The 15,398-nt window shown below is 50.6% G+C and overlaps 4 protein-coding genes across 4 annotated transcripts; 1 reads left to right on the top strand and 3 right to left on the bottom strand.

Moving 5' to 3' along the window:
• The first annotated feature begins 39 nt into the window (after positions 1 to 39).
• Positions 40 to 4,868, top strand: V8C40DRAFT_249344 (E3 ubiquitin-protein ligase IRC20). Its single transcript, XM_083216735.1, has 4 exons — positions 40 to 226; positions 299 to 3,544; positions 3,604 to 4,063; positions 4,134 to 4,868. The coding sequence occupies exons 1-4, from the start codon at positions 163 to 165 to the stop codon at positions 4,672 to 4,674; spliced, it is 4,311 nt and encodes a 1,436-aa protein (XP_083071670.1). The 5' UTR covers positions 40 to 162; the 3' UTR covers positions 4,675 to 4,868.
• V8C40DRAFT_249343 (uncharacterized protein) lies at positions 4,835 to 6,311 on the bottom strand. Its single transcript, XM_083216734.1, has 3 exons — positions 6,094 to 6,311; positions 5,554 to 6,023; positions 4,835 to 5,484 (listed from the first exon to the last, which is right to left on the bottom strand). Exons 1-3 carry the CDS (start codon positions 6,154 to 6,156, stop codon positions 5,211 to 5,213), a joined length of 807 nt encoding a protein of 268 aa, XP_083071669.1. The 5' UTR covers positions 6,157 to 6,311; the 3' UTR covers positions 4,835 to 5,210.
• A 268-nt stretch (positions 6,312 to 6,579) lies between these two features.
• Positions 6,580 to 10,509, bottom strand: V8C40DRAFT_249342 (mediator complex, subunit Med5). The gene is made up of 4 exons (XM_083216733.1): positions 9,411 to 10,509; positions 8,526 to 9,355; positions 7,922 to 8,459; positions 6,580 to 7,865 (listed from the first exon to the last, which is right to left on the bottom strand). Exons 1-4 carry the CDS (start codon positions 10,135 to 10,137, stop codon positions 6,790 to 6,792), a joined length of 3,171 nt encoding a protein of 1,056 aa, XP_083071668.1. The 5' UTR covers positions 10,138 to 10,509; the 3' UTR covers positions 6,580 to 6,789.
• Positions 10,510 to 11,022: 513 nt separating this feature from the next.
• Positions 11,023 to 12,534, bottom strand: V8C40DRAFT_280455 (NAD(P)/FAD-dependent oxidoreductase). The gene has a single exon (XM_083221399.1). The coding sequence runs from the start codon at positions 12,414 to 12,416 to the stop codon at positions 11,253 to 11,255; it is 1,164 nt and encodes a 387-aa protein (XP_083071667.1). The 5' UTR covers positions 12,417 to 12,534; the 3' UTR covers positions 11,023 to 11,252.
• Positions 12,535 to 15,398: the final 2,864 nt, after the last annotated feature.

The raw sequence follows: 15,398 nt of genomic DNA, 5'->3' as shown, positions 1-15,398 counted from the left end.
TACTTCCGGCTGCCTTCCATGTCGAGTAACCTGTCGCATCATCACTCCTTCACACTTCCGATTCATCATGACAGCGCGCGCATCCCCCATGCGTGGTGCTGGCTTGTGTTTGAATCATCCAAAATAATCCAAAAAACGCCGGTTTAACGAGATTCATACAGTATGTTCCGCAAGAGGGCACCGCGCAAGCCCGCGGCGTGGCCCATGTTCGACATCGGACACGATGGTGAGTCCGTTCAGTATCCGCTGTGTTTCCCTGCAAAGTATTCACAAACTGACGTTTATTTCATCTTGAAAGATACCCTTCCATCTGCTTTTCTAGAGTTTTTCGACTCTCTGTCCGCTCAAGGTCCTTCGGGACATATCAGAGATAGCCCCGATGAAGTCGAGCCCCCCTCGTCGAAGCGTCGCAAAATAGACCGTGAATCAGGCATTAGCATCTGTGTCGCCAAAGCCGAAATATCATTCTCGCGCCGATGTGAAGAGGCTTCAAGCCCAAACCGCCGTAGTGTCTATCGTGGTGTTGAATCATTGCTCAAATTTGGTCTTTCTGGCGAAGATTTATTGATCCGAACGCTACCGACCAGTCGCCTTGGTCAGTTCGCCGCGCACGTACGTCTACGGCCTGGGGATGCAGACCGAAATGCCCACGAGATATTTGATATTGAGAAATTAAGCCTGAGGAGGACCACCGTAGGCGCTATTTGGGTAGGCGCTGACGTTGTGATCGAGCATCACCAAGGAGTTGCTTCCATGACCATCTCTCTTCAGCTTTTCTGGAATGAAACATCAACCCCGTATGCGCCGTTACGACGATACGACGAGCGCCGATGCAGTGAGAAGCTGATTAATGTCTTCTTCCCCCCGCAATGGAGGACGGTCAATCCCGCTTCGTGGTCGCCGATGGATTTCTACAATGCGGCACACGTACCACCAAAAGATGATACCAGCTCCCTTTCCATTCATGTTTCTGGTCTAAACGCCACCCTTTTTCCCTACCAAAAACGAACATTGCAATGGCTACTGCGTCGAGAAGGAGTAAAGTGGACCACGCAAGACACAGCTCTCCATCCATTATTGGAGGAGGAGCAGAAGCTGGACCTAGATCTGTTCCGTGCCGTGAATGATGCCGACGACCGCAAAATATATCTTAGTGATGTATTCCACACTGTTACCCGAGATCCCGCCCCCTACTACCAGGCCAGCAGACTTGTCAAAGGTGGTATTCTGGCGGAAGAAATGGGACTGGGAAAGACCCTGGAAATGATTAGTCTTATCCTTTTGCACAGGCGGCAACCAGAACATCCTCCGGATTTCCTACCAGGCCAGGAGAACCTTGTTCCTAGCGGCGCAACCTTTATTGTGACTCCGAAATCCTTACAGCCGCAGTGGATATCTGAACTATCTCGTCATGCTCCAGGATTACGTGTAAAGCATTATACTGGATGTCGAGGAGTTGATAAAGGGGACGAGGCTCGACTTGTAGCCGAGCTAGCCGGGTATGATGTGGTAGTGACGACTTACAGTGTGTTGTCTGCGGAGCTTCACTTTGCAATCAATCCTCCCGAACGATCCAGGAGGTTTGAAAGGGCATATCGCCGCGTTATTTCACCCCTCGTCCAGATATTGTGGTGGAGAGTCTGTCTCGACGAAGCGCAAATGATTGAAAGCGGTGTCAGCCAGGCAGCGGCATTAGCGAGAGTAATCCCTCGAGTGAATGCTTGGGGTATCACTGGAACACCAGTCAAAGATGATGTAAAGGATCTACTTGGTTTGCTATCTTTCCTGAGATACGAGCCCTACTGCTCTACGCCGCAGGTCTGGCAGGCACTCACTACGCATCATAAGTCGTTATTTCAGCAACTCTTCCAGTCAATATCTATACGGCACACAAAGGCGCTGGTACGGGATGAGATATCTCTGCCGCCACAAAGACGGTTCGTCATAACGATGCCATTTACTGCAGTAGAAGAGCAGCATTACCAGTCATTATATAAAGAAATGGCGGAAGCGTGCAAGCTCAATACAGAAGGCGGTCCTTTGGCAGAGGACTGGGCTCCAGAGGAATATGAAGACGTTATGAGAATATGGCTCAACCGACTAAGACAAACTGCTCTTCATCCGGAAGTAGGTGTCTACGGACGACGAGTACTCGGAGGCAAGGAACGTCCTATGAGAACGGTAGAAGAAGTGTTGAGTGCCATGTTGGAGCAAGGCGAGACTGCTATCAGGAACGATGAGCGAGCGTATCTTTTGAGCAGACTGTTTCTGGGTCAGTTATTTGAGAACAGTCCTCGGGTCAGAGAGGCCCTTGAGATTTGGAAAGAGGTGCAAGACGAGTCTGCCAAACTGGTAACAGATGCCCAGGCAGCACTTCGAGAAGCACTCCGCGAGAAGAGAGGAGTCGAGGATGTGAGCGATACTTCGGAGAGGGTACAGGATGTGTCAGATTCAGACATTGAATCAGATGAAGAGGCCGAGGAAGAAGTTGGAAGTAGAGGCAAACTGGGCGAGCTGCAAAACCGGCTGAGAAACAGCCTTGAGCTGCACCACAAGGCTGTCTTCTTTTGTGCCAACGCATACTTTCAAATCAGGGACAACCAAGAGATGACACCGCCTGACTCGGAAGAATTCCAGCGTCTCAAGAAGCTTGAGGACGACGGCTACGAGAATGCCAAGATGATTCGAAGGAAGATTCTTGGACAGGGTCATCGCAAAGCCATGCGATTCGTGAAGAAAATTGCCCTGAAAGCCAACGATCAGACTTTTGTTGAGATACCAGAGCTCATTATGAAGAGTGAGAAAGGCATCGAAAGCAGTAAAACTGTCGACGATCTCGAGATCCTCTACGATGAGCTCAACGAGCAAGCAAATTTGATTGACGAATGGAGAGAGCAAGTTGTCCAGCTCCTTTTGCGTCCACTCATTGACGAAGAGGAGAGCACCGAGACTACCGGAGAAGAGCTCGCAGATTCTACCAAAGTTCAAGAGGAACTCATGGTCTACGTCCAAGTTCTCCGAGCCATCATCGCTGACCGTCAATTCGTCATATCAGGTCAAACGAACGGACTGGTGAGGCACGAGATTGAGACCTCGGTCCGGATGGCGAAAGAAGGAGATGGGCCTGCTCCTTTGAAACTGATCGAGTTGGTCCGTAGACGCGCTGAAGTCAAACCTCGAACGGCCAAAATATCCATGCGCGGCGCCATCAGCGAGCTACGCAGCTTGGTATCGAAATTTACAAGAGACACAAACCAAAGCCAAAGAGAGCTTTTGGAGTCCACCATTGCATCAAAATTGATGAAGACAACCCAAACACTCCTTGGAGAACAGAATAAAGCGGTAGTGGCTTTGGAAGCAGAAGTCAAAAGCTTCGAAAGAGCTATGAATGCTCGGTTGGATTACTATCGACAGCTGCAGGCTCTCTCAGATGATGTGCTCCCTCTCGAAACCCCCAAGACTGAAGAAGCTATTGAAAAGGCGAAGAAGAACATTGAAGATCTTCACAAGAAGCTGCTGTCTGGCGAGGCCAAACATCGATACCGTAAGTGGAACAAAACTCATGATAGCTTCTTTCGCTGCGATACTAACTATAGTGAACAGTGCTGAGCTTGAAGGAAACTGGAGACAAGTCCAATGAGCCCCGGATGTGCGTCATTTGCCAGATGCCGTTCATGACGGGTGTGTTGACCGTGTGTGGCCATCAATTCTGCAAGGAATGCATCATGATGTGGTTCAAAGCCCACCGAAACTGCCCTGTCTGTAAGAGGGCTCTTAAGGCGGACAATCTTCATGACATAGTTATCAAGCCTCGACAGCTGCAGGTGCGCGGAGAGGACTCGAATCTGCAGAAAGGAGACACACATGACGATAGCCCGCAGGAGCGTCGGGGTTCTTCAAAGCAGACAATGCTCTATTCAGAGTTTGACGCTGCAGAGCTTGAACAGATGAAGAACATTGAGTTGGATGGCCCCTCCTTTACGACAAAAGTCGATACCTTGGTTCGACATTTGATGTGGCTGCGTGAGTCTGATCCCGGCGCAAAGTCCATTGTATTCTCACAGTAAGTCCCGGTTCTCTTCTCTTATTTTCCTGTTATCAAACGTATCTCAACTCACCATTATGCCAATCAGATACAAAGACTTTTTGAACATCTTACGCAATGCCTTTTCCCGCTTCCGCATTGGATATGCTTCCATCGACGATCCCGACGGCATCACAAGATTCAAGGAAGACCCCGCTGTGGAATGCTTTCTTCTCCACGCCAGAGCTCACTCGAGCGGCCTGAACCTCGTCAATGCCAGCCACGTCTTCTTATGCGAGCCTCTTCTCAACACTGCTCTCGAGTTACAAGCCATTGCCCGCGTTGACAGAATTGGACAGCGCCATGAGACGACGGTGTGGCTCTACATTGTCTCCGGGACAGTGGAGGAATCGATTTACAATCTCTCAGTTCGGCGCCGCATGGAGCACATGGGTAGAAACCTCAAGGGGAAGTCTAAAGAGTCGACTCCGGAGCTGCTGGACGCGAATATTGAAGAGGCCAATACGCTCGAGTTGGAGCAGGCTGCGCTGTCGAAGCTCATGAGCAAGGATCGGTCTGCGGGCGAGATGGTGGATCGAAGTGATTTGTGGGAATGTCTGTTTGGACATGTGAATGCGCAACGGAGTTGAAGATGATTCATGATGAGCTTGATAAAGAAGAGGAGGGGTATGAATAGAGAATGATGAATGATTAGTATAAAGGGAACAAAAACAACAATGGTATAATAGAGATCACACGAGATGCCCCTGGCCTGACAATTTGATACAAGCACATAAACAAGGCTTTTGGTCTGAAATAAAAAATATCATTATCATTTCTCCCCTCCTCACTGTTGTACATGGTTTCTTTCTAGTGTTTTTTTGTATCCCAAACCGACCCCGTGTCCATTCCAGCCCAAGCTCAGCGGTTTCTTTCATAATTTTAAGAAAAGGTACCCATAATCTCGGCAATCTCATAGTCGGTCGTGCTACTTTGTCGGGAAGGATTTGGTAAAACGAAAGTATTGCTACATATTACAAGTTTCCGCTACCATTCCACATAGTGGGAAGGCTGTTATACAAGGAAAAAATAACTCCCTCCGCCTTTCCCAAGAATAAGAAGAAAGAAATAAGGCGAGACGAAACTCCACCTGTTTCAGTCCCAGCATCTCTTTTTTTCTCTTTGTTTACTCAACAACCTTCTTCTTGCTGCTGGCGCTAGACTTTACGCGCTTGGCGACAGGGCGGTTGATGTGGTGGTCAGGGATCCAGCTCTCGTCATACGACTTGCCGGCGGACTCGGAGCCGGAGAGGGCATCAGCGGGGTCGACGGGCTTCTGGACGGGCTTCTTGGCGGTGCGAGGTCGCTTGGCCTGGGGGAACAGGGCCTCGATCCAGGTCTTGTAGACGAAGAAGAGGGTGCCACCGAAAACGGCAGTGAGGACAAGGTACAGGAAGATGCTAGAGAGACAATTGGGGTCAGCAAAAGAAAGTCACAGGGAGAGAAAGGGACTAAGGGGAGGAATTTACATCTGAGGGTCAAGGAAGCTGGTGGGGGCCTCGACAATAGAAGTCTCGCCATCGTAAGCGGGCACCTGGAAGATGTCGCCCTTTTCGTTGGTGAAGACGGCCAGCAGACGCAGGCGAACATCCTGAGGCATCATGTCGAGGGCAAACGAGTAAGGGATCGACTTGGTCTCGCCGGACTCGATCTGCAGGCTGTACTGCACGGCCGTGAGGTTGCGCACGATGCCCTGGTAGGCGGGAGCGCCCTCGGGCAGGTCGTTGGTGGTCCACAGGGCGCCATTGGCAAAGATGACCTGGATGGCGTCGTCCTCCTTGTTGGTGACCTCGATCAGAGCGGTCGTGGGTCGGCCGTTGACCAGCTTGACGCCCAGGATGTCCGAGTCGGGGAACGTGGTCCTGATGTCGGCATTGAGGGTGGCAGGCGGCTTGATATCGAAGTCGGCAGCCTCACCTGCGAAGTCCTCGGGCTCAGTCTGTGAGCAAAAAACTGCGTTAGTTGAGCTGCGTATGTTATGTTTGCATTTATTGTTCGTGATCACGCACCTGAGCGACTGCGCCAAAGACCTGCAAGGCCAGGAAAGCGATGAGAGAAGACTTGAACAGCATTGCGACGACGACACGAACCCAGCGGCGGCCCGACCCAATTGATTTAAACCAAAGGGAGAGGAGGAAAAGGAAGAGCAAAGAAAAAGAAAAAAGATGAAGCGGGAAGAATGGAGGGAGAGAGAGAGAATTGGAGGAGAGGCTGTGGAAGCTGCTTTGTATCTTTGAGGCAGGCGGACAAAAATGGCCCCAGATTCCGACTAACGGAAATGTGGCCACAGCTCGTGGCAAGCCCCACCTTATGTAAGGCACTCTGAATTGCCTTTGTTGGAAAGAGAAGGGAAAAGAAGAAGGGGAAAAAGAAGCTTGTCCGGAATGGGAATGGCGATGGCCCTTTATATTGATATTTGATGCGAGACAATTGGAGAGGAGAATATTGGAAAAGTAGTAGTTATCTAGACAGTGGGTAGACTTGATAATAGGGCATATACAGTAATCGATAGATTGGTACCTAGGCATTTATCTGTACTGGACATTCTATGGTTCAAACATTGGTATTATTCCCCCTCATAACCATCTAAATAACATATTCGCCAATCAAGGGGCAGGACAGAATCCAACATTCACCACCAAAATCCATCATGTGCGCCTCCCTCTCCAGCCTAACAATGGCAATAAACCACAGCTCACAAACAATCATGGTCCTCCGAGATCCATGCCGCCCCATCCATCAAACACGTCCATGTCAGTGTCGAGGCTGCCAAACAAATCTGCCTCTGCCGAGGCATCCAGCCCGCCATTGTTACCAGACGTCCCCAAGCCCAAATCAGACGAAACACCGCCCATGCCCATGTCCAGGCTGCCTACACCATCCATTGAGAGCGTGCCATCGCCCTGAACTCCCGCTGCCGCAGCCATAGAATCTCCCACCAAGCTCGCGGCGTCACCAGCCAGGTCCAGCTGCATATCGGCCGCCTGCAGCATTGGCGGCGGTGGCAGCACCATCTGCGCCTCTACTCTCCGATAAAGGCGAACCATGATTTCTGCCAACTCGGCATCCTTCTTGTGCAATTTCCGATAGTCCTCTGCCTCCATCTTCAGGACTTCTCGGAGAGTGAGACGTCGCTGCAGTGGTGGCGGTATGTTGCCTCCTTCATCCAATAATACACTGGTCGGTGGGATATCATTGCTTACGTTTGGAGCGCAAACCAGTGCCGTGACCACATCGTAAACAACACTTCCGCTGCCCGTCAGCATTTGCTGGCGAATTTCCTCCAGCATGACCCGTAGAAGCCTGCATGCGCCCACAATCTTGAGTGTGGCAATAACTTGCCGGTGCGTATACGAGGTTGGCATGGCGGTCATTTCTGGATGTATACACCACTGGACGAGGGCCTGGATCAGGTGTTTGGTAGCCCCCGATAGGCCGCTGCTGGAACTGGTTGCCCACATCTCCAGCTCCTGATGCTCAGCAGCCCCTGTTCGCCTGGAAAGGGGCAAGCTATCCTTCAGAGCCCTCAGCAGTGGCTCAATGTCCTGGTTCTTGGGATCTTGTCGTTGGTATGCTCGGAGTGAGTGCTCCAAGGGTTTGGCAACTATTCCCTTTACCGCAGCAAGCATGGTGCTGGCTTCCCCGGAAATAGAGGTGGGCAGCAGGATGAGCTGTAGGATTTTAATAATGGACTTCTGCTCCCTCTGTTCGATCCAGAGGTAATCGGACAAAAATCGGATCGCCGGGATCAGCGATGGAAGTAGAAACGTGTCAACCAGATCTAGAAAAACCAGTGAGCGCATGATCAATGAGCCGTCGCAACCACCAGATACTTACATTCTATACCCGACCTAAGGGCGTCATCGGTTAGAGCGCCCTGGCTATATGCAATGACAATGTTTTCAAAGAGTGTCGCAATGAGGAGGTAGAATTCTGCAGGCGGACAGGACGACATCAAGTCATCACCTAGACCTCCCGCATCGCTGTCGAAAAGCCCATGGATCCATCCACTGAGGTGTCCGTTCTCCTGCTCTGATATCTGATCCCAGCTGACGCTGATATGAGCTCGGCTGATGATTTTGGCAACGTTTGAGTCTGGTGACACGATGCCAATATCTGCTGGAGACAAGCCATATCGGTAGGCAAACGCCAGCACCAGGAGCAGAATGGCGCCGAATTCTTCGTAGACGGGCTGATACTCGCCTTGGTCCTCATCATATCGCCAACCATCCAGAAGCTGGCATATAGGCTCCAAAACAACTGGCATCTTCTCGAACAAGAGGAGTACGTCTAGAGACTGGGGCTTCTGAACTAATTGGCTGCAGAGGATCTTCAGGGACATTGTTTCCTTGCTGTTGCATAGTTGTCGCAATAACTGCATTCGTTAGCATGCGAGCTCATACCATCGCATGGTGACACCAAGACCAGAGTATGGACAAACCTCGACCAGCGCCTGGCACACTGCTCCTACATTGCCATCCATCTTATCCATGTCACGGATCAGCGCTTGTATCTTGTCCGGGTCAGACAGACAGCTCTGAACCAATTTTTCCTTGGAGTATTTTTCTTGTGAGGGCTCATATCCCATTGAGCTTTCTCCTAGGATCCGCTCCACGTGTTCGCGCTCTATGAGCCCGTGCAGGGCACAAGCCGAGCAAAACTCTTCTCGAACACTCTCCGTGTACGGGTTGTTATTGCGCGATTCATCAAACATGAGTGATGCGGTAGGAAACACGCTAGTGTCGACTTGAGAAAGGGCCTCAGTTATACAAAACTCGGCAGATGTCGAAAACCCGGGGGGGCAAAGCTGGGCGAGGATCAGAGGCACCTTATTTATCAAGAAGGACCGTAATAGGTGGGCGTCCCTAGGTCCTTCATTTCTGAAGACGGCATTCGCAAGCAAGTCGAAAGATGCCAGTATCAGATCAATTGCGCTTTGTTGAGTATTTCCCTGGTACCTGTTGTTCAAGTATGAAAACATGGCATGGTCGTCTATCAGTGGTCGTCCAACGAGGGAAGCACCAAGGTATATATATAGGCCCGCCCGTGTATTAGATATGGGCAAGTCCGGGATCACCAGGCTATCCAAGCCAACCGTAGAGTCTAGTAGGTCGTCCATGGCGGCATTGGCAGCTTGGTTGTTCTTATCTATCGGGTCCAATGGAGCAAGGACTTCTGTCCTAAACATTTCAAGCTTCTCGACGAACTGTGGGACAGGTTGAAAGATTTGCACAAAAGATGTAAGACTCTCTGAGAACTGCTTTCGGGGCTCTACACAAAATGGTAAGTAAGTGAAGCGATCGGAGAGGATAAGCTGTCATATTACCTTTAACAGCTGGGTGGCTAATGGCCTTAACAAGAGCCGGGTTATCGACAAGCCGAAGCAGCAGAGGGACAAAGGCAGCTCGGGAGACCTCCATCTCGTGGCGAACTTGCGGATCTTGCAAGCCACCTGCGAGCATGTCGGCACCTAGAGGAGGATTCGACGCGGCGGAGAACAACGACATCCATTTCGAGATGATGTGCATGAGCTCCAATGCCGTACGAGAGTCCTTGAGAGCAGTGCCTTCTACCACAAGCCGTATCACGTGGTAGAACATGACCTCTTCGAGCCATGATGAGCTCTTCCAGAGAGTTTGGGATGACGAGCGGCGATGCTTCTTAGTCTCGCCATCTTGCTGTGCTTGTGCTTGTTCTTGATCCTGTCCCTGCTCTTTGGCTGACTCCTGCGCCTGTTGTGGTGTCAGAGAATGCAGCGACGAATATCTATAGAGAGCTCGGAGGATGGATGCCGCATCGATGTATCGTAGCTGGGTAAGCACGGAGATGTATGGAGGGATTCGTGGGTCGGGGCTGACGCAATTGGACTTTTGCGGCTGCAGGAAGAAGTCGGCGATGATATCGGGGGTGAGCTGGTGCTTGGCGAAGACAAGCTTGACGTAGTCCTCAAAAGGGCCGGCATCGAGGCGTTTCGTCAGGCATTTGGAGATGAAGTCGTTCCAGTATTGGATGGAGCCGCGGAGGGCCTCGGAGGGCGAGATGCGGTTGTCCATGGCTCGGCGCGCTCGTAGGGAGAGATGCGGAAGTGATTATATTGTTGAATTGATGTGTCTTTGCTTGTAAACGAGGAGGTTTTCGCGGTGTCGAGAGTAAAGGATTGGCTGGTATCGAAGCTTGTCATGAACTGGTTGGTGCCCTGGAAGGGTGAGCAGGCCAGTTCACCACAGCCATAGGGCCTGTTTGTCTTGATAAGAGATGTTTGTTTGTGGCTGAGACAAGCTTTCGTCTTCCTCTCCCGCCGCGCTTCTCTTCTCTTCTCTCCTCAACCTTCGCAGTGATGTGGATGAGGCTGCAAGAATCAAGAATCAAGAATCAGCCTCGCGGGTCGTGGCGTCGCATCGTGTCGCTCAATACCAGCTTTGTACTTTGTACCAGGGAAGTTGCTGGTGGGTCTCAGCGGCCGTTGTTCCGCGTTTGTGGGAGTGGGTCTGGCGGACAGGGCGCTCCTTCCACATTAGGACAGCAGACAATCATGGCAACTTATGAGCGGAAAGAGGGAAAGAAGATGTTAACAGGAGATACTTAGTTTTAACAATATTACAACTGGATGCTTAAAGGCCTGGATCGAACTACAAATGCTCGTATTGCCAAGTATTCACGAGAAGCAGCGCCCTTAACTTTGTTTGCTTCTAACTGATGTTATCACCGTTACAAGGCCTCACCATTTCACCAATTTCACGCGGCATTGTGAATCAGAACTGAAGTTATCCGATTCCCTCTGCCTAAGACATATCTCTAAAGTAGACTTTATTGATTCACTCATAAACTCATGGGACAGTCAACCACCACCAATAAATATTTATTTCTATCCTGCTCCAGATGCTGCTTCGACTCGTATAAGCCAAAGCAGCACCATGGCAGCACAGCAATTACCAACACTATATAATAACCCCATATGGATATCTTTTGAGAAAGCAATTGAAACAGAAAATGGATATCTAACTAAAAACAAAAAGACAAAGAAAACAGGTGAAGAGAAACCCGCAAGTTCCCTCGGATGCACGACAATATGTCGGCCACATGAACAATCTAGGCGTTCCATGGTATAACACGCCCCTGCATTAACACTTCTAGCACCTCAACCTTTTTTGACTTTTATTCCCACGGCTTACTTCTCGTACGTCGTCAACAAAGTCTTCTTGCCAGCGGCAATCAGGTGGGCATAGTCGGTGCCCAGGAACCGGCCCTTTGCGTAGTGGATGAGGAAGCTAAAGACCTTGAACGAGCCCATCTGGCCAGTGCCGCGGCTTCTGCCCAGCGTGATGCCGACCATGACCTTGGTGCTGGGGGTGTAGACGGGCATGGCGCCGCCCTTGAGGTAGATGGGAAGAGCCTTGATGAGGTGGACGGTCTGCGCATCTGCGACACCAGCCTTGCTTCCCTCCAGGTTACCAATATCGCCAATGACAAAGATGTTGTTGTAGCCCTTGGCCTGGAGAGACGCGGTCTGGTTGATGTATCCCTCGCTGTCCAAGAGAGCCGCCGGAACAAACGAGCTGTTCGGGGTGCCTCCGGTTGTGGGGAGGTAAGCCTGAGTCGTCAAGGTCCTGGTCTTGCCGTCGGAGCTCGTCAGCGTCAAGATGGTGTCGTTGCCCGAGTACTCGACGTTGGTGACCTTGGTGTTGGGCACCAGCTTGACCTTGAGCTTCTCCAGCTCCGTCTTGGTCTGCTTGCGGACGCTGTCCATGACGGGTGGTGCGAGGGGCAGGGAGTCGTTGTAGATGAAGTAGACTTCCTTTCGACCCTCCTTGGAGTACTCAAAGCCCAGCTCGCCAGCAGTCTCGGCCCCCGTCTGGCCACCACCGGCGATGACAATGCTCTTTGCATTCTTAATCTGCTCCTGCACCTCGCGGAGACGGCTCTTGGTGTGCTCGGTGTCGCCCATGGACTTCCAGGGCATGTTGTCCTTGGATGAAGTACCAGTGGCAACAACGAGAGTGTGGTAGTTGATTGTGCGGCTGGCACCCGAGCTGAGCAAGACATCAACAGTGTTGCTAGCAGGATCCATGGCACTGGCGACACCCTGGACAAAATCAAACTTGTCGGCAGGGTATTCCTTGAAGAAGGGTCGGAGGTCAATCATGGCCTTGTCGTCGGCCAATTGGCCAGGCACAACGACTCGGGGCATGGCAATGGGCCAGTGGAAGTGAGTGTTTGGGGCGACGACAATCATGTTGTAGTCCTTTTCCTTGAGGACAACATTGCGCATGGTCTGGCGGATAAGAGGCGCGGCAGCAATGCCAACGCCCAAGACGACAATGGTTTTGGTCATTTTTGGAGTAGATTTTTTTGTGTTTCCTTGCTGAAGATTTAGACTCTGGTGGCAGCGTTGTGAGGAGGTGGGCAGGGGGTATATATATGTAGATGGTTTGTGGTGTTATACCAGAGAACTGAACACTGCTTGCGGAGGTAGGGCTCGGGATAAGGCACTTGCACAGGCACGGACACCAGGCTGAATATATACCAGATGTTTGTTCTTTTGTACTCCGCAGCCCCTATACCCTTGATGGACAGAGCAAAAGCGGTCCAAGCAAGCAACAAATTGCATGAGCCGTTGCCACTTACACGCGAAACGTTAGGCCGGAATCAAAAGACCCATGCCAGCCAGCAGGATGCAATATTACGATATCCAGCGAGGCTCAGGACGTCACACAAGCTGCTCATGAGAACGAGATTAATAATATTTCGGCATCTTCCAGGTGTGCGATCCTCCGCCGGCAGATCAGAATTTTGCATCTTGCTCTTCCAGACGCGCGCGCTACATCTCACGAGAAATGGCACTAGCAGCCTTCCCAGACCCGCTGTACATGGTTGTAATCTGATCGAGCTCAAAACGGCAAATGAGATTGAGGCGGATGGAATCTGGTGCTGTACGAGTACTCGTATAACAATACGGAATAGGACTCAATCAGGTTCCGAAGAGACTTAAAGCCGCACCAATCCCGGGATTGTACATCAGGATTTAGCAGACAAAGAAGACAAAAATAATTCAGGATACTCCTTCTGCATTCCTGCTTCCTTCTCATTCCTCCGTCCCGTATCCAGTAGTCTACTACCCAAAACGTGACCAAGTAAACAACACAATCTTTCAACCCTCAAGGGATATGATGCATGTTTGAATGAGTATGATTACAAGTAAACTGACAACCGCGCGGTGAACTAACAGCTGAGAGATCGCCATCAGCATCAGCCAATCAGCGTCGTTAGCGCCGGCTTCCCGCTCGTCACGCTTGCGGAGTTTGAAAATTAGACTAATTGCTTGTCTGATGGATCTCTTTTATTATGCCAGATAGCTGTAGGGGCACTGTAGCACTGGCGGAGAGAGCTTTTATCAACCAAGAGATTTGTTTTATCCTATTGGCAATGCTTACCAAGGTCGGGCGCTGACTCAATTTTTCAGCCTTGAACAGGGTCTAGAATTTGTATGTCTTCTTCTTTTCTTCTTTTTTTAGTCTTTAGCTTGCGGAGTTGAAGTGCTCTCATAATCTTTTGGCTTTTCCAGCGACGGCGCAATCTCTTTTCCAAGACGCTCCGATTCCGAGGTTTATCTTACCCGGGACTTATCTCAGTCAATTTGCTTTGGAATGCTGATTACAATAGCATCAGTAACATAGATATGATGATGCATCATTACAGATCTCGTCTGCTGTTTTTCAAGTATGGAGCAGAGGGATTGCGGTTGTGGTTAGTACACATAATATGGTTGGAATAGCTGACGCATGTGATATGCTGGTGTCCAACAATTCCGTTCCTCATCTCACTCACTCACTCACCCAACTTATCTTACTCAAATGCGCAGAAGAGAGTGATGTCTATTTATCGCTCTTCATTTTGTAGCAGCGTAATGGCCAATTTTTCGCCTTTTCCTTGACGGGCCTCATAGATCTTTGCCGTTCTGATGAGATCGCCCTGACTACGAACTCTGCCAAAAGATTCAACAGCTCACTCGCAGGAGGTAGCTTTCGTCAAATGAATCGCTAGAAACATGAAAAATTGCAGAAAGAATCTGTTTTGAAGCCTCCACCAAAAGGAGGCTATCGTGGATTTTATTTACAGGGTCGATGCTGCTCTTAGCCATTCACGCAATTGACTTTCATGGCTGCTTACACGGCATGCCATATTGCATAAGCTACTTCTTGTTCACCTTGTTGAGCGACTGGTCGGATTGAAGTCACGATAACATATGTATCTGTCAGATGCAGTCATTCACTTCCCGCCATTTGCTCTCAGTAACCCAACACGCGTCAAATCCATAGCCAGCTCATCATCCACTAATGTCAAAAACACTACAGCTCTATCCTACAAGCTATTCCCTAGAAGCTTTACTAGTTCTTCCTCAAACGCACTCTTCCGCAAGGAGCATATTGGGGGCCTAAAGAAACGGTGAGGCGAAAGCGTACCTAGTATGGAGGGAGCGGGCCGTCGCACGGGAAGATCGATCCCGCCGCCCATAGTCCCGACAGTGCTAAATAAGCTCTTGTACTCGCCAAGGTATGCAAACCATCTACTAGCATACGCCCATATATCCGAGCACTTCCCGCAGAAATCTGACATCGGACACATACAGGAGGGTGCTTGAGAAGGGAGGGCTTGAAACCTGTTGGTCGAGTTGCTCTCGCCAATCTATGTCTCTACGCACACGCACCTTTCAGTAGGAGGGTAAATTTGCCGGCCAAGTTGGTGTCTACCCCCCCGGCCCAACAACTCACACAAAGCCGTACGGGAGATAGGAGTAAGGGCACAGTTACACGTACCGCCCTCCCAAAGGCCTGTGACCGAGCCCTTGAGACAGGCCAAGCAGCCATCACCCACTCTGTGAAACCACGGAGGGTAAACAGGAGCCCATGACACGTCCAGTACACTCTTCTGTCCCGTCGACACTTTACATGTCATTTGTGATAAAGGGGAGAACCAGTTGATCGACAAGTTACGATGGGCCGCCCTGGCCGCTTCGAAAAGCTAGCAAAAGACAGAGAGAGACACCACCTTGGAAAGAACCAAGGGCGAGGACCCTACCACGCTGCTCGTAATTTTGCGCTGAGCAGAGGGCGCTCTTTTGGGCCAAGGCTGTGTGTCTCTGGCGCCGCGTACTTTCTGTTTCAGCAGACACATGTTTTTTCCCTCCCGCCCTTGCGTCCCCTTTTGGAGTCCCAGCACCCAAGATGGCGGTGTTGGGGGCGTGAAATGTGATGACGTTGTTTCTTCCCCTCCCCCCAATGGCCGCTACCCGAGTATTCGGAGTTTGTCTCGTCCG

Source organism: Trichoderma camerunense, assembly GCF_050948025.1.
Source record: "Trichoderma camerunense strain CBS 138272 chromosome Unknown V8C40scaffold_12, whole genome shotgun sequence".
Lineage (NCBI taxonomy): Eukaryota > Fungi > Ascomycota > Sordariomycetes > Hypocreales > Hypocreaceae > Trichoderma > Trichoderma camerunense.
Note: the sequence above shows the minus strand (reverse complement) of the source record. Positions and strands in the feature narration are given on the sequence as shown.